Source organism: Lacerta agilis, chromosome 4 (genome assembly GCF_009819535.1).
Source record: "Lacerta agilis isolate rLacAgi1 chromosome 4, rLacAgi1.pri, whole genome shotgun sequence".
Taxonomy (NCBI): domain Eukaryota; kingdom Metazoa; phylum Chordata; class Lepidosauria; order Squamata; family Lacertidae; genus Lacerta; species Lacerta agilis.
Window position 1 is genome coordinate 76312244 of NC_046315.1, and position 18517 is coordinate 76330760.

The 18517-nt window shown below is 41.1% G+C and overlaps 1 protein-coding gene across 2 annotated transcripts in view; it reads left to right on the plus strand.

The window, feature by feature from the left end:
- ADPRHL1 (ADP-ribosylhydrolase like 1) overlaps positions 1 to 18517 on the plus strand; it is a 34453-nt gene that overhangs the window by 4607 nt on the left and 11329 nt on the right. Inside the window, exons 2-7 of one of the 2 annotated variants that reach the window (XM_033147722.1) lie at positions 1180 to 1344; positions 6445 to 6570; positions 10320 to 10460; positions 12577 to 12704; positions 15447 to 15579; positions 16331 to 16484. In XM_033147722.1, the coding sequence (XP_033003613.1) occupies positions 1180 to 1344; positions 6445 to 6570; positions 10320 to 10460; positions 12577 to 12704; positions 15447 to 15579; positions 16331 to 16484 (847 nt within the window). Of the gene's footprint in view, positions 1 to 1179; positions 1345 to 6444; positions 6571 to 10319; positions 10461 to 12576; positions 12705 to 15446; positions 15580 to 16330; positions 17583 to 18517 lie in introns of those variants that run through there. The other variant, XM_033147723.1, reaches the window with a different exon arrangement.

Here is an 18517-nt window from a genome sequence, read left to right on the forward strand (position 1 = left end):
TTTCTTTTTGTACAGAGATCCCAAAAGTGTCCCTATTCCTATACAGAGCTTTTTCCACCATGGTATCCATTTTATGGAGTAAGAACCCCAAAAAGGTACAGTTGTCCCCTCATTGCCTCGCAATAAAAGCTACAGTGGTAATCCGTTCTGGAAGTTCGTTCCAAAACCAAAGTGTTCCAAAACCAAGGTGCGCTTTCTCTTAGAAAGTAATGCAAAATGGATTAATCCATTCCAGACTTTTAAAAACAATCCCTATAACAGCAATTTAACTATCTAACGAGACCATTGATCCATAAAATGAAGGCAATAAGCAATGTACTGCAGTCACACAATCAATCAATCAATAGCTGAACTGAGTTCCACACAGTCACAAAAACAAAACAAAAAAGAGCTGCAAAAACAAAACCGCAAAATAAATAGCAAAAACAGACAGACCTCAGCATAACACTCAAAACAGAAGTGTGGCACTCAAAACGGAAGCATAACACTCAAGACAGAGCATGTTCAGCTTCTGAAAAATGGTTCGCAAACCGGAACACTTACTTCTGGGTTTGAAATGTTTGGGTTCCAAGTTGTTTGAGTACCAAGCCATTTGAGAACTAAGGTACCACATTACTTCAACTGTTTTAAAGGTTAATTTTCCTCTGATTATAATTTTTGCTCTTCTAGTTTTGCTAAATTTTATGGTATTGTGTTTAATGGTATTATGTTAGCTACCCCTGCTTTATATTGTTGTGTAAGCCACACAGAGTGCACATTTTGCCTAGAAAGGTAGGATGTAAATGTATATGCCCCAGCTCCAGCTTTTCTCTCACCTGACACCTCTAAGTAAACATGCATAGAATTGCACTACACATTATTTAACCTCCTAATTGTGTTTATGATGGGCAGGTCCCCGTCCCCCCAGCTGGCACTCACCACAATACAGTTCCGGCACTTCTCAGGTGCCATTGCCATTATAAGAGAATAAGGGAGGCATTTGTGGTGAGTTCCAGCACCTCGTTTTTCTAGAAAAATAGCACTGATGACAGAGTAGTTCAAGGGTGTTAAGGTCTCACTGATCCATCTTTAGCAACCTTGACAAATGTAAAAGCAGCAGCAGGAGTGATTTCTTTTTCTCCTTTTGAACATTCCCTTCTGCTTCATCTGACTATATAACACTTTTCTTCCCCTGAACAGATTACTGGTGTTTAGAAGACCTATATCGGGAACTTGTAAAACGTTATGTGGATGCTATTGACAAACTTCCTGGGAGACGATCAGATTCTGCTACTATCGAAGCCTGCTCCCAACTGAAACCAGACAACTATCTCCTGGCTTGGCACACACCATTTAATGAGAAAGGTAAAGTGGTGGTTTTTCTGAGCTGAAACTTATCCTACATCATTGTACAGTGGTGCCCCGCTAGACGAATGCCTCGCTAGATGAAAAACTTGCTAGACGAAAGGCATTCGCTAGCGGAAGGCTGTCTCGCAAGACGAAAATGTCAATGGGCTTGCCTCGCAAGACGAAAAAAAATATTTTTTTCGTCAAACTGCTATTTACCGTTGGTGCTTCACAAGACGAAAAATTCGCTATACGACAACACTCGCAGAATGAATTATTTTTGTCTTGCGAGGCACCACTGTATTTTAAAGTAACCTACAGTGGATTGGTAAGGAATAAAGTCAGGGCCAGCTCAAAACATTTTGCTGCCTGAGGCAAAGGACAAGGTGACACCCCCCCCCTCACCAAATGCATACACAGAAGCCAATCTGACTGATAGAATCATAGAATTGTAGAGTTGGAAGTGACCCCAAGAGTCATCTAGTCCTACCCCCTGCAATGCTGGAATCCCAGATAAAGCATCTATGACAGATGACCATCCAACTTCTGCTTAAAAATCCTACTCCAGTACTACACTTGAGGGCAGCAGGCTAGGGGTTCCGCTGAATTCAGTGGGTTTACTTCTAAGTGTAGGATTGCACTGTTAGGCTGTGAGTTCATGGACACTTACCTGATAGGAAGCCCTATTGCACAAAGGAGGACTTACTTCTGAGTAAACATGAATGTGATTGCATTATTTTTGCAATCTGAATAGTTTCCCATTTTGCTGCTATCTCAGCACTAACTGATTTAAATCAGTGTTCATTATGTAGTTTTTTTACACAGCCCCAAAGAAGTACTGTTAGTTCTGGAGGCAACCACAGCTTCTTACATAGAAAGCTGCCTTATACTTAACACTGAGCCAGATCGACCTATAATCTGACTTATCTACAGTTGATGAACAGTGACTCTCCTGGATTTAAGACAGGATTGTCTCCCATCCCTTCCTGCAGATACTGGGGACTGAACCTGGAACCTTCTGCATTGCAAAGGAGATATTCTACGATCCTCCCCCTACATTCTCATTTAATCTACTTCTGACAATAATGCCCAGTAATGAAGTATATAATTATTTTGATTCTTTACATGCTTTATAAATTGCCTATAGTTACACGTGTTGATGCGTAAGGGCAGGTTTCTTCCTTGTATGGGCACTATGACCATGTGGGGAAAGATTGTACTCATTGTATAGTTTTTCAGCAATTCCAGATTTGCCTGGGATGTTAAATGCAAGCTGCCAGGAATTCCTTTTGTAGGTCACTGCGTCCTTTTGTAAGTTATCTCTGTCCAGTTTAAATGTCTATTTAAATAATCTTAGTTCTTGGCACGATCCCTTCTGGTCCAGATTTTTTTGTTCTGGAATTTGTGTTTCTTTTCAGGAATATAATCTGTCGTGGATCCTTTTAGGGGCCTGCACTAACCTGAACATTTTGTCCATGTAAAGCAGGGGTCAACAAACTTTTTCAACAGGAGACTGGTCCACTGTCCCTCAGACCTTGTGGGGGGGCAGACTATTTTTTGGGGGGGGGTGAACAAATTCCTATGCCCCACAAATAACCCAGAGCTGCATTTTAAATAAAAGCACACATTCTACTCATGTAAAAACACCAGGCAGGTCCCACAAATAACCCAGAGATGCCTTTTAAATAAAAGGACACATTCTACTCATATAAAAACACGCTGATTCTCAGACCGTCCGTGGGCCGGATTGAGAAGGCAATTGGGCTGCATCCGGCCCCTGGGCCTTAGTTTGCCTACCCATGATGTAAGGTGATCTATTTAAACCAAATTGCCCAGGGAGCAAAATGAGGCATATGTGATGTCTCTCAGAGTATGTGCCGAGATGCAACTTCACTGTGGTAGTTATTGTATTATTCAGGCTTCAAATGCAACATATACATTCTGCAGAGAGATCACTTTCCAATCTTTAGTACTGACCATTTAGAAGAGGCATTGTACATCTTCTTCACTGGCTGCACATGGCCTCACAAAGAAAGTGCAAATTCCAGACCCAGCACTGTGTTGATGTGATACTATATCACTGGAATATAGAACCACTCAACACCAGCATCATATATTGATGCAACATCATGGCATAAACATTGTAATGCAATACGATGATTATTTTTGTCTCTCTGCAATCAACCTCATTTGACAGTGCTGCTGCCTCTCTCCCCCCACTCTGTCCTTCTCATGGCAATTGCTGGAAGAGAAAAGAAAAGAAAAATACCTGGCAATTTTAGCTCTCTTTTCCCCCTCTGGCCCCGTTCCATGGATGGATAGCAGGTTGGTAGTGTAGCAGTTACAAGCACACTGCTCTCATTCATGCATAGATCGAATAGAAACCTCAGAAAGTGTTTTGAGAAGGTATGTGTATCTCTCAAAGCAAAATCACAATAGCTATTTGAGATTCCACATAGGATCTACAGTATATAAGGTGGGCACAACTAAACCCATATAAGCCAGACTTTAGGAATGGTGCTGCAAAGGTGGCTGTCTTCTGGAATTGCTTTCTTAAATGATGTATATATGAAGACATGTGAAGTGAGAAATGGCTAAATTATGTATTCATATATTCATAGCCACTAGAATGCTAGCAGACATTTGGTTGGTAATTTCTGTTTCTATAAAGCATGGACTATGGGAGACTTGGGTTTGGAGGCTCTGTCCCTTAAAAAGTCAGCCTCTGCACCCCCTCTCTTTCCAGCTTCATGTCTTATACCACCCATATATAAATGGGTGGGGGTAACCAATTCAACAGCCAGACACCTTTTGTGTAGCCCCAGGCTTAAAGAAAACAAAATAAGCTAAAACATAGAAAAGACTATCATTAAAATATAATTGAAGGTTATATTGGCTAGGGGATACAACAACAACAACAACAACAACAACAACCTTTTTACCTAGTCCCTGCCTATCCATTATGAGGTGACAACAGACTATGAGGCTCTAACAGCTTAATCTTATTCATAGCTTAACATGCACCAAGCCATTCAGTAGGGTGTGAAGCATTAAACTAATAAGCAAATACCAGGACTAAGTTCCACTAGTAGGGTTGAAGCACGTTCCTGTGCCTGACAAGCTGGACACAGCACAGTTGGCATCCCAAACTCCTAAAAATGGCTGGCACCCACAGTTTCTATGGAGAAAAAGGCCTCATAGGCCTAGTGCTGAATTTTGAAAAGTGTCAGGGTTTAAGGTTATCCTGGCAACCTTATTCTCCAAACTGGAAACATTGTCTCTGTATCTCTGGTATGGAAATGAACTCTGCTACTTGTTTTTTTTTTAATGTATAACAATGAATGGCTATTTATCCCTGTATGAACTTAGGCTGGTGACACTTGAGTTGTCATCAGAGGCCTTGCCCCAGATGCCTGCCCTTTTGAGATACTGTGAGTGGTGATGGGAGACAGTCAGGGCCTCTTCTGTCATGGTCCTGGGTCTTTGGAAAATCCTCCTCCAAGAATGGTGCTGTCCTCTAGACCACGGGTAAGCAAGCTAAGGCCCGGGGGCCGGATCCGGCCCAATCGCGGCCCACGGACGGTCCTGGAATCAGCGTGTTTTTACATGAGTAGAATGTGTCCTTTTATTTAAAAAGCATCTCTGGGTTATTTGTGGGGGGGGGGGCATAGGAATTCGTTCATTTTCTTTTTCCAAAATATAGTCCAGCCCCCCACAAGGTCTGAGGGACAGTGGTCTGGCCCCCTGCTGAAAAAGTTTGCTGACCCCTGTTCTAGACAGCTAATTATTTTATTGTTATTGGTTCTTAGCACTGTTTCCAATGCTGCTGTTACTATTTTCTTTTTTAATGTTTTGCTCATCTTGCGACTTTATATGACTTTATATGATGGAAGCTATATTGTGTTAAGAGGTGGCCTACACAAATATTTGGATTTTGGGTTTTTTTATATGGTGTTGCTTATTGCGGATGCTTTTTATTGTTGCTGTTTATTAATTGATGTTTTTTGACTGGGGACTCAGCTATACAGCTGCAAATATAACGTTTTAAGTGCATTATACAAATGTGACACTAGATGGTGCTAGTGAGCTAATGGCAAATTCCACACATATTTTTAAACTTTTTTTGAAAAAGCATTTTCACAGCATTTTTTAAATATATGTGTGTGTAGATTCAGCCTGGCTTTTATTTCTTTATTATTGTTTTAACTTATATTTACACATTCCTGCCCTTTAAACACCTCCAAGGTGGCTTGCAAAAGGTCATCTAACAATATCAAGATAAAAGTTACTCCAATTAATGTGATGATGATGATGATATAATAGTCCAGGTAGCAATACAGCTAGATAATGCAGGGGTGTGACTGCCTTCCCTGCTGTGGCCTAAGCAATGGACGTTGGTGCTTGGGGAGAGGGAACTCTCTGCTAGGAGCTGTTTCCAGGCTTGGTGTAAAAGTTGTTGCTTTCCTTCCCTCTGACACCCCAAATCAGCAACTTCCAGCTATTATAATTCTTTCGAAATATTGTAAGTTACTTCAATGGGAAAAAATGGCATATAAACAGAAATGCACTCAAAATATATTAGAGTATAATTTTATTCTAACAAGACTCCCAACTAGGGCCTCAGACAAGCTCTGCACGGGCCTGGTCACACCCTTAGCTCTCATGTTAACATCAACAGAAATTAAAAGGTGTTTCATTTTGGATTACCACACCCTATATACGTATGTATACTGAATTATAATTACTATCCTCCTCCCAGCTTAGCGATGAGCCACCTGTTGCCCCCCACCAGGGCCGTGCAGAGCTTTTTTCAGGCCCAGGGTGGCTGGGAGGTATGGGGTATTCTTGACATGGCAGTTTAAGTGTGGTATGCCCCTGGTGGGGGGCCCCTGGTCAGCTTAGCCCCCTGAGGTCTAGGGCAAGTGTACCTGTCTTTCCCCACCCCTCTTCAAGGGCCTGCCTCCTGCCCTCAGAGTTCTCGGACTCCAACTACCAACTTCCCAGCAGCCTTCTGGCTCCCACACCACTTCAAAATTAACTAACATCATCAGCTACGATCAAACATGATTCAAATTATCGTTCATGACTCATTTGCCTTTTTGTTGCTGTTGATGATAGGTTCAGGATTTGGAGCAGCTACAAAAGCCATGTGCTTAGGGATGAAATACTGGAAGCCTGACAGGCTGGAAACTCTAATTGAAGTGAGCATTGAAGTTGGACGAATGACTCATAACCATCCTACAGGTAACGTCCAGGGAAATCGACCTGTTTTGGTTAGGATGTATTGACTCTGGGTTGCCCTGCCCCTTGCAAGACTGGCAGTCCTGCCATAGCCCTGGTTGATCTGTGTGTGCGGCTTGAGGTCTGTTAACAGCATTTGAAGACAATTGGGAAAAATGCAAGTAGCACAGAACGCAGTCACCAAGTTGTTGACAGAGATGGGGCAATCTCAACATAAAACACCAGTCATGGTGAGCTCCCATTGCTCTGTCCCAGTTCCTGCCAACCTAGCAGTTCAAAAGCACGCCAGTGCAAGTAGATAAATAGGTACCACTGTGGCAGGAAGGTAAACGGTGTTTCTGTCTGCTCTGGCACTCGTCACAGTATCCCATTGTGCCAGTAGCATTTTAGTCATGCTGGCCACATGACCTGGAAAGCTGTCTGTGGACAAACGCCGGCTCCCTCGGCGAGATGTGTGAGATAAGTGCCGCAAACTCATAGTCACATTTGACTGGACTTAGCCATCCAGGGGTCATTTACCTTTTATCTTTTTACCTTACCTGCACAAATTGCCAATTTGTTTCCAAGTCAAATTCAAAGTACTGTATATTCTGGCGTATAAGACTACTTTTTAATCCAGGAAAATCTTCTCAAAAGTCGGGGGTCATCTTATACGCTGGGTGGAGAATCTGCAGTCGAGTATATCTCTAACTCTAGGCTATATTTTAACTGGAAAAGTTGGGGGTCGTCTTATATGCCCAGTCGTCTTATACGCCGGAAAATATGGTACTGGTTTTGACTTTTCAAAGTATTGCATGGCTTGGGAGCCCAGTACCCCGAGGACAACCTTTCCCCATATGAATCTACCTCGATCTGAAGAAGGGAATCTCTGTATGTTCCCTCCAAAGATGCTCAGAGGGTGGCAATAGGAAAACAGATGTTTTCTGTGGTAGTCCTATGCTTATGGGACACTCTCCTCTTAGAAGCTTGTCTGCTGCTAACATTGTCATCTTTTCAGCACCAGGAGAAGATGTGTTTATTTTCCCTGGCATTTGCCCAACAATAACAGTCTGGCTTTTAGCAGCTATTTATTTTGGGACCATTCTTGGGTGGTATGGTTGCTTGCAAGTGATTATTGTAGGCGAACACATTTAGTATGTTGCATTGTTTTAAATGGACATGTCTCTTCTAGATTTTTATTTCTTTTGCAAGTTGCTTCAAGACTTCTTTCATGGCGGGAAGCAACACATAAATTCAATAAATTAAACTGTATTCAATAAACTACACTTACCCTGTGTTCTCCTCATAATGCAGGGGTGGAGAGACACTTGCAGGGGAAAGCTGCCCTTCAGTTTTCCCTTGCAAATGGCCCTGTGTAGTTTTTAATAGTTCCCCATCCCCATCTAGGCTCCTAAACTGGAAGGAAGCCCAGTCAAGGGGGTGGGTGGTGAGTGGATTGCAGTACCATTTGGACAGAGGAAACCTAATATAGTGTTCAAGTATGAAACAAGAAAGAAATGAGTGTACACACACAACAAATTTAACATGTTCACCCAGAAGCTCCTATTGTTTCAGTGGGCAAAACTCTCAAATTAGCATACATAGGCCTGTAGCAAATTTAAGGTGCGTTTTGCTCAGTGCAGTTGTGGCTGGAAATTAGCCTGCATAAGTGCTTGGGGGCTCTTTCATGTAAGGATTCTGCAGTGTGCCATATCACAATTGGAACATGTCAGATTCAAGTTCTACACTAAAAGCACCCCCCCACACTGCAATTCTGGATGCATGAAGATAGGAATAGGGGTGGGATCACTGGATGAAAAAAAGGGGAGGAGGAAAGACAAGAAAATGCTAATGAGATGGCTGGGCCAATAGGAATAAGAAGGAGCAGGTTGGAGAACCACTGGCAGTAAAGACAAGCCTAAGCTTGACTATATCTCCTACTTCGGAGATCTGGGGGATGATGATATGCTGTTTCTCCCAGCCAGCCAGCCAGCCAGCCACACTCATTTATTACTCTTCCTCTTTTTCTATCCACTAGACTGGTAAGGGGAACAGCAGTGGTCTGCAATCATGAGAGCCATTGCATGGGGCACACATCTGTTCTGCACCTTCACCTGCCACCAGTCTAAGAAAAAACCAATGCAATATGCCCACCATCAGAATTGCAGAATTACTGTAGGTCAGTAGAAGCAATAACCAGACACAGTTGCATTCTGAGACCAGGTTAGGCTGTAGTCCAGTCTGACATGAAAACAGGGTTGCAGTGCCAAAACACTGGTTAATTAGAGCAAGAAACTGTTATGGTTAAAACTCTGATCACTGAATGACATGCAACATATTATGAATTCCTTTTAAATTTCAGCAGTTCATTTTCATGATTTTCATTTTCAGTAGGTCTAAAGGCCATAAAAGCAGTTGTTTTAAACCTATGCACCATTCTAATGTTATCCTCGTTAAGATCAATTGGACATACACATGTAAAAGAAGTCATCACCCTGGAATGTTAATCTCAGCCAACAATCATCACATATCAGATGGCTCCCTCCTAAGTAGAGACACAAGTTGTAAGTCATATGTAATTGCTGAAGTATTCCATTATGCCAGTTTGCCCCAATCTAGTTTCATTACTTTAAATGATAAAAGCTCACACAGTCTTGCTTGTTTTCTAGCTTTTAAAATGGCAAAATAAAGTTGCAAACTATGTGACTTTTAAGTGTTTGGCACACTGCATGAAGGATCTGTATTGAATGCTAAGGACGACAGTGATTAATTGGATTCAGTAAATCAATCAGAATTGTCACCTTATTTTTATTTTTTTACCTCGTGTACTTTTATCGGCAGTCTAGCTCTCAGAAATTAAGTACAGTGCTACCTCCGGTTAAGTACTTAATTCGTTCTGGAGGTCCGTTCTTAACCTGAAACTGTTCTTAACCTGAAGCACCACTTTAGCTAATGGGGCCTCCTGCTGCCGCTGCGCCGGCCAGAGCGCGATTTCTGTTCTTATCCTGAAGCAAAGTTCTTAACCTGAAGCGTTATTTCTGGGTTAGCGGAGTTTGTAACCTGAGGTACCACTGTAGATGAAGCATCTCCTCCAATGGAGATTAAATGGTGGCGAAAAGGCTCACATGGTTTCTGTGTTAAAGACACAGTACCTTGACTGGCAAGATACATCACTAAAATAACAGGCTCACTGTAATTAACACAACAGCCAAATCACTCATTCTTTGGAGGACATCAATGCCATAATTAAAAAGGAAATTGTCCAGCACCTGACCAGCATTTCATAGGAGAAACCTCCAACTAAAAACCCCCATTTAAAATAAGCAAATAGAAAAAGAACCTACCCAAGTGAAGCTGACACAAACCTCCACACATACACTAAGTAAAAGAGCCAGGCAGAGGGCCTTCTCGGTGGTGGTGCCCTCTCTGGAACGTCTCTCTGTGGTCAGGGGTTGAAAGTAGTGATTAAGGCTACAATCCTAACTCCATTTGACCTAAGAATAAACCCTTCTAGTTCAACAGGACTTCTAATTAGGCATTGCACCAGTCAGTTATATACACATACAGTAATGCTATTTGAAGTTCAATACCTGTTTTATTGGTACAAAAAAAAATATTCCCGAAGAAAGGCATATAGCTTGAAATGTGTGCATGTTGTATTTCTTTGAGCTTAATAAACTTAGTTTCTTATGCATCTGTATGCTGATTTCTCCTCCTTTTTGGTGCTACTTGGTGCCATAGTCCTCATCATCATTTTTCTATGCTCCTTTCAGGGTTTTTAGGATCACTGTGCACAGCTCTGTTTGTTTCATACGCAATACAAGGAAAGCCACTGGTGCAGTGGGGAAGAGAAATGATGAAGGTTGTCCCAATGGCTGAAGAATACTGCAAGAAGACGATTCGGCACATGGCAGGTAACATTGCGTAATATGCAATTGCAAATTCACACATAAGGTGCATAATTGAAGTGTTTATGCTCTGTTAGATTAATTTCCCTACCTGCCATTTCAGGTGTTGTCTGTTTCAATCTGGAACTCAGAAGATTTTATCATGAGCCTAGAGAGAGAGATGCTACCTGTCAAATGAGGTTCCTCCTAGCGGATAGGGACAAGGACGTTACTGCCCCAGTGGCTTCCTTTTTGAACTCCATCTTACCTGAAAGGGTTCTTAATGAATCATCTCTCTAGGGAATAGACAGGGTGAAGCAGAACAATTGAGTACCTTGTGATCTTCAACATCCTCACTCCTGTCCCTTTTAAATTTATCCTAGTGTTTTGAAATGCTTTAACTCGTAATGCCAATAAAGTTATTTGCATTTGTATTTGAAAATTTGCTTCCTGTCCCTCTTCTCTGAAGCCTTGCTCTAGGAATATACCTATATACACAATTTTAAAAAACGGAACCCATATTTGGATAGTAATGCAGGCGACTAGTGACAAACAATAGGCCCTGTGTTCTTTCTCAGAAGTTCTCTGGCTTTTAGCTAAAGCCTTCTTCTTCTTCTTCTTCTTCTTCTTCTTCTTCTGACTAGACCAGGTGCAGGATTAAGTCGTATAGGTCTGCTTTTGACAGAAGGATGCTGTCACTCTTCTTGCACAATTCCAACCCTGAGTAAAATATGCAAGACTCCTAAAGCATGCATCTGTCATTATGGAGTGAAGTGCAATGCTATTTTAGAAATAAATAAAGAGGACGACATTTTAAAAAACCCTGCCTGAAACAAATGTGAGCCCCTTTTCACAAGGGATCTATCCTTTTGAATTACTCAGTCAACTTCTTTTGTTTTTCTTTTCTAAAAAAAAACCCACATTTGTTAAATGTTCCCTGTTTTGCATATTCTTACTCTGTAGTTCTCAGAGGCAGCTTTACTGCCAGGTAGCCACAAGTAATTGCCTGTGGTAGCACTTAGTATAGACAGATGTTTGCAATATGCTGCAGAAGATTATGCCTAGTATTTCTTTGACAAAAGTCAGTCTTCTGCTCAGGGACAGCATAGTGCAAAGGGTTTCGGTGCTGTAAAAAAAGAAAGGAAGGGTAATGAAGCAAGGGAAAGATGGGGAGGGGAACCATATGTCTAAGGCCATAGGTAAATAACAAGAGGCTAGCAACAAGCATCTCTCAAGTGCCTTTGGGGAGAACCCCAATAGCAGAAAAAAAGTTTTTCTCTAGACCAGCCTTTCTCAATCTTGAGTCCCCAGATGTTTTTGGACTACACTCCCAACTTCCCTGTCCACTGGTCCTACTAGCTTAAGGATGATGGAAGTTGTATTCCAACAACATATGAGACCCAAAGGTTGAGAACAGCTGCTCCAGACTCAATATATAAACTGTGCTGCAAATGTTTGTTTTGCTACAGGTACAGTGGTTCAGGAAGGTAGGCTGAATATTGGTGGCGGAAACAAAGCTACGGCAATGGACTCTGCAGAAGTGGCAGAGATATTGCTTCCTGTAGGAAAATGTGAAGCGCCACCAGTTTACAAAGTGCACCCTCTCCACTTTTAAGTAGTAGGTCTTTTGGGTCCAGAGTCGGAAAAAAGCTGCCCTTGTACAAATGGGTAGAGATGCCCATCTTAGTTTATTTGTAGAGGCTGCCTTCTGAAGATGATACTGCAAAAAAAGGTGTTACTGCCAGCTGCCTTATCAGGTAGCATACAGCCTGCACTCAAAATAGCTCCTGTTGAGACTTGGGAGGGCTTCTTATGCTTTTGCTTAGTATTCAGGACCCAGTAGTAATTGCTGGTTTGTTTGTAGGTTTAATAGACACTGTGATCTATTATTCTGGTTTTCCAAAATGTGTGTTTGGTGGCCCTAATTACTTGTATTTACAATAGAAAATTAAAATCTATTCCCCCCTTTCTACATTGTGAATATTTGCTAATTAGTATTGTTGAGAGGCTAAGAATAGTTGGACAGGTTTTATTCAATTTTCTTCATGAGAGTTCTGTAAATTGGATTTTGTCATTCATGCTGTTGCACTGAAAGAACCTATTCAAGATTAAATGTAAATCAATTTATTCGTTTTTCATTCAGAATATCAGGAGCATTGGTTTTACTTCGAAGCAAAATGGCAATTTTACTTGGAGGAGAGAGAAATCAATGAAGACAACCAGAATAAACCCAACTTTCCTGACAATTATGATGCTGAGGAAAGAGAAAAGGTAAACTCTTCAACCAAAAATTCTGAAAGTATTGGGGACAAATATGTACTGATACTTTTCCATCTAAAAGTGGGTCCTGTTTTCTTGTAATTTAGAAACACTTGCAACCAAATACCATAAAATGGTAGTAGTATAAGTTTACTGAATGACTCAAGCCTACGGGACAAATATTAGATTGGTGCTAGGTTTAGTGCAGGGGTGGGCTTCTAGATATGATTGCACTCCAATTCCCATCAGCCCCATTATAGACATTGACCAGGGGTGATGGAAGTTGGGATCCAGCAGGTCTTGAAGTTCCTGGATCAACTTCATATTCCATGTGAGAAGGGGAATTGGAGATCCAAGGTCACACCATTGCAGCTGGAGGTGAAGGGAAGAGCCAGCAGTGTAGCTTAAGGCAGTCAAAATATTGGGCTCCAGATGTGGTAGCTGATGTGCAGATGGACTAGAACGGCACACATTGCAGTTCAAAGCAGGAAAAAGATCAGGTTACAGAGGTAGAATGTGGGAAATGGTGGAAAGCAGACATTCTGGCAGTCTTCTCGACAGAAAAACAATATGCTTAGATTGGGGAGCAGAATTTAACAAAGCTGAGGTTTTATAGAGTCAAATGGAACTGAATTAGCTGCCCAGGTCACCAAGCAAATGGTGAGGTTGGGTAGCAAGGACTGTAAACGTGCTTCTAGCAATCTAATTCTGCCTACCACTCCTTCAGCAGACATGCTAAGTTGGCGGGCGCAGCACAAGAGGTAAGATGTCGATGTCTGTTTGCTGGCAGCTCCAGATATATATCCCAGGCACTTTATGAGAGCTGCAGTTTTTTCAGACCCATGTGCTGCTGTGCTCTCTTTATTTTCTTAACTGAGATCTGATTCAAATGCTATGACTATCGTACTCCTGCATGGCAATGATTCCACGGGGTGCCTCTGACATTTGAAACCCCCTCACCACCTGTCTCATCTGGGTTGCATAGAAAGTCTTCATTACAATGCCAGTATTCTTTAATGCATTATTCCAGTGTACAAAGACTCTTCACGAGATCAGGTGACCTACCTCATGAAATGGCTCTCTTGTCAGTCGTGCAAGCCCTTTCCTCACCGGTATTCCATACGAAGTTACAATATGCACAATCCATTCTGTTACTTGGAGACTTTCCCCAAACAGATTGCACCCAAGTAAAAGGCAACAGCACTTAAATAGGATGCAAATTTCTGCCCCAAAACATTATAGTAGTATCTACTTACATTTCAGCATTTCATGAAGTCACAATACAGCAGAAGCTGCTGTTAGAAAAACTATTACTAAGAATTCCAGTATCACTGGATGTAGATGTGACAATTGCTTAGCGGTAAGGATGTTTGTTTGCTTGTTTACTTGGGGGCACCACTTATAGTACATTAAGATCTGCTATATGGCCTTTGCTGCTCATTCTGTGAAGGCTACATCTTTCAAAAAAAGTTTACTAACTGTGACCATCTTCTGTAGAAATATACACATATGCTCAGTATAATGTGATACCCATGCAGGAAACCATATTCTGTGCAATAAGAACCTTCAATCAGCAGATAGGACAAGTCCCGATTAAAACTTTCTGGATCACACACTGTCTCTCTATTTTCTCCACCTCTTTACAGAAAGTGTTCAACGGTCAGTGAATGAAATAAAAAGGTTTGCCAAGAACAACAAAAACGGTAACATGCAGTTCCCTCTCTGAGGAAGCAGCCTTGTGGGATTCCACGTTTTAATAGACTTAAGTGATAAACTGTAGGCAAGTTTTGAAAATGCATAGGCAATGTTGCAAATGCCATCATGGTAATGTCAGAGAAGCAAATGACATCATCATCATCATCATCACCACCATCTTCATCATAATCCATAAACTGATGGAGGCAAATGGAATCCTTATTTGTGAAGGAACCCAAGAAAGATGAGCTATCTAAGAAATTGCCTTAGTGTGGTTCCCCCAAAGCTAAGAAAGGCTGTTTCTATCTTGTTTCATGTCAGGGAACTGCCACCTGGCCCGCTGAGTGGAACGGAGGGTCCGTTAGCATACAGAGAGCCCCCAATGCGTTTTGAGCAGCAGTACCTCTTCCAGCGCGAAGAGCAGCCACACCTCCAGTGGGGAGGAAGGGGAAGCGGCTAGCCGGGAGAGGAGGGGGCTTGGGGATTCTGCTGAGAGCCCCAGTACCTCACCTCGTCCAGCTGGTCAGGAGGGAAACACGCCAGTTCCGGTGCCCCAGTTGTGCAGAGGGATGAAACACAAGGAGGGTAGGAGGAGATGTGGGGTGCTGAAGCTCTTATGCTGGGGAAGGAGCCAGAAGGGGCCACTCCCGGATTCTGCCAGCAACTGAGACAGACATGCTTTAGTAGCTCTGCCCTGTAAATAGTTTTGCACAATAAAACTGCCAAAAGACTGTTTGGGTTCCTGTTTCATTACTCGTAAGAACCATCACGCGGACCTCACATTTCAGATTAAATTTTTTTTAAAAAATATATTTAATGTATGCTAAAGCAAGGCTTGACTACACACAGAAATAAGCAATGAGCAAATGTAGCATCAATATTTTTTAAAAAAGAAACAAAGAAGGGAGTACTTTAAAACACAATCTGCAATGTTTCTGTGCCATGCTATGAAAAGGAAAAGGAAAAAAGGCAAAGGAAAAGAGTGGCATTTAAATCTGTATATTCTGGGTTGCCTTTTCATCAAATTAACCCAACCAAAGCCATTAATTATCCATTCAGACTTATAGGAGATGGAGTTCTGAAGGTCGTGGTGGAAGAAGAGGTCATGATGCTCCCATGATTGCATATGATGCTCTCTTGGGATGTGGTAGTGATTGGACCGAACTTTGCAACCGGGCAATTTTCCATGGTGGTGAGTAATCTAGTAGTTCCTTCATGCTGGTTCCTTGTAACCATAACAGCAAAATATATACTACATACAGACCATTTTAATTTTTGATTAGGGTCAGTTTGACTACATTAGGTGACTCACTAATAATTCTAGCTCTTTCTAGTTACCGTACTACATCCATTGAAGTATCTTGCATCTAAAGCACTTGTTGTACTTTCCAATTAGTAATTATTGCAGTAATGTTGTGCTGGTTGGGAAAAGCTTCATTTCTTATTCCTATAAAGGAAGTGGCAATCCTACTATCAAAGAAAAGTTAAGCCACAGGAATTGTGAGATTATTATTATTTTTTAAATCTATGAAAGCTTATATGGTCTACACCTATGTTTCACAACTAGTTTTACAGCAGGAGATGACGGGGAAAGTGGGCAACGTTTGTTAAGGACACTATGGTTCCCAGAATTCTTTAGGTCATGACTGCTAAAGTAGCCTAAGAATGCTTTAAAAAGGTATGATGTGATTGTGACATGAAAGACCAATTGTCAGCATGGCAATTGAGCATGTGGGCTGTTTCCACCTTAGAGTTGTTTCCCTCCCCTAATGACTTTTTAAAAATGTTTCTGCCAACCTGATACTACTTGTCTCTTGGTGCTGCCAATTTGGACCAGTGCTCAGAGAACTGAGATTGCTCTTAATATATATGATATTATTTGACGGAGAAGCTAAAAGGGCATTCTAATGAAACTGGGTTCTCGTTTGTGCTTTATTTTACAGGTGAGAGTGCGGCGACTGGAACTATTGCTGGCTGCTTGTATGGCTTGCTTTATGGGCTCAACAAGGTCCCTAAAGGCTTGTACCAGGATCTTGAACAGAGGGAGAAGCTAGAAAACCTGGGAGAGACTCTCTTCCGACTCTCTTCAGAGGAAAAGTAAAGATGTTTTTGCCATTTAAATTTTTTTTAAAGATTATATTATACCCTGCAGCCAAATTCCTAAGAAGCAACTCTAAACAGATTTGTAACAATTCAGGAAAATAATTGTGTGCCCCTAAGTCTCAGTGAAGTCACACTGTCTTTAACATGATGTTATCTTATTCATTTACACTGAAGTACTCCCACTACTCCACAGATAGGAGTTTCTTGACCCAACCTAAGGGAAAAGTTCACACATTACTTTTTGGGGTACATTTGAGATTTTTTTTAATGGACCCCTAAAAATCTAATGTATGAATGAGACAAGTGTTAGCAAATATAGGGACAGAATCAGCTGCAGCTGGGTTGCAAAGCTATATTTCCATGTAATGTGTGGAAAACTCCCAAACTATGCCAATATTGTTGCAGGCAGCATTATAAAATGCTGCGCAGAGTTAGAATAGTAGAATTATACTATTACATTTATTGCAAGCCACTCCAATAATTTATTTGAAGAAAAGGGTATAGTAAATAAAATAGATTAAGGGTATTTAAATTCTGTCAGTATTCAATACCTAAGAATGTCTTTTAATATTAATTAATATTAATCATACTACTATAATTTTTGGGGAGGATGAAGCAGTCTAAGAACCCATTTTTTAAATAAAATTCTGTATCACATCAAAATGTGACTGCATGTACACATATGCCAATTATATATATACAAAACTAATGCTGTCTGCACACCTATTTAAGGCAAACTAATTTTATCACCCTTTGAAGGAAGTATTTCTGAGATTCTTTTCTCCCCCAGTATATTTTTATGCACTCTTTCCGGTTTCCTCTCAACTCAGTAATATCCACTTTTCTGTGACATCACCTAACTGAAAATCAATTAAATGTATATTCTTTTTCAGAACTGTAGTGCCTAAATATTATAGGAAATTATCTGAGATTAGCAGAACACAAATATATATAACAAAACACTACAACTATTCCTGGCTTCCTATATATTTTGTTGTGATTCCCCCCCCCAAAAAAAAAAACCCTTTACAAACTTTTTAATGATTTGGGTGGCTAAAATACTTGTAAATAAATTAATCTTATGCCTCTTCATAAGCATCATTCTTTATTTTGACATTGTGTGCATTGCATGTTACTGTGTCATTGTTGGAATTCTTGCTTGCAGTTGTCACTAAGTCATTGTTGGTCAAGGTTACAGTGAGTTTCTTTGTGCTGAGAATTGCTTCTACTACGAAATCTAGAAAGTGTTGTTCTGTTATAGAAAGAATGTAGGAAATACAGTGGCAGATAAAGAGTTTCAAAGTTAGTGGGTTGGATCCAGACTGAGGCTAAAATCTTATATACATTCAGCTTGGAGTAAGATCTGTTGATTTCAACGTGGTTTTCTTCTGAGCAAATATGGAGATGGCTGGTAGTTGTGGTGTAAGTTAAGAGCATTTAGATTCTGTTAAAATCAATATAGAAAGTTAGTCATGACTAATTTAAGTCCTATTGATTTCCATTGGACTTAAAGTGTGACCAAAGTTGGCACTCAACTAAGTCTTACTCAGAGTAGACCCACTGAAAATTTCAATCAGTCCACCTGGAGCTGAATCTAGTTGAATACCACCTAAATGGTGCAAGTCTTACCATGTCTACTCAGAAGTAAGTCCTATTCAATTGGGCTTACGAGTTCCAGGTGAGTAGGATGGATTGCAGCCTAACCTAGTCTAGATCCAACCAAGGCAGCAGATCCCTATTTAGATTTTTATTCTCTCCATTGTTCCTGATATAGATCTTCACTCACCCCTTCTTCCCTGGTGGTATGGGGGACGCCATTTTGTGGTTTGCCTCAGATGCCAAAATGTATTGGGCCGGCCCTGTGTGTAAATTTCGACATACACTGCCTTCTCCCACCTTAGTTCTTCACTGTGGCCAGGTCCTTCACTCTCTCCTGAATTTTTAAGGGTTTTTATTTTATTTTTTGCCAGTCAGAGGTTGACTCCCAAATGAAAATACAGTTGGCCTCTTTCTCCTTCTCCATATTG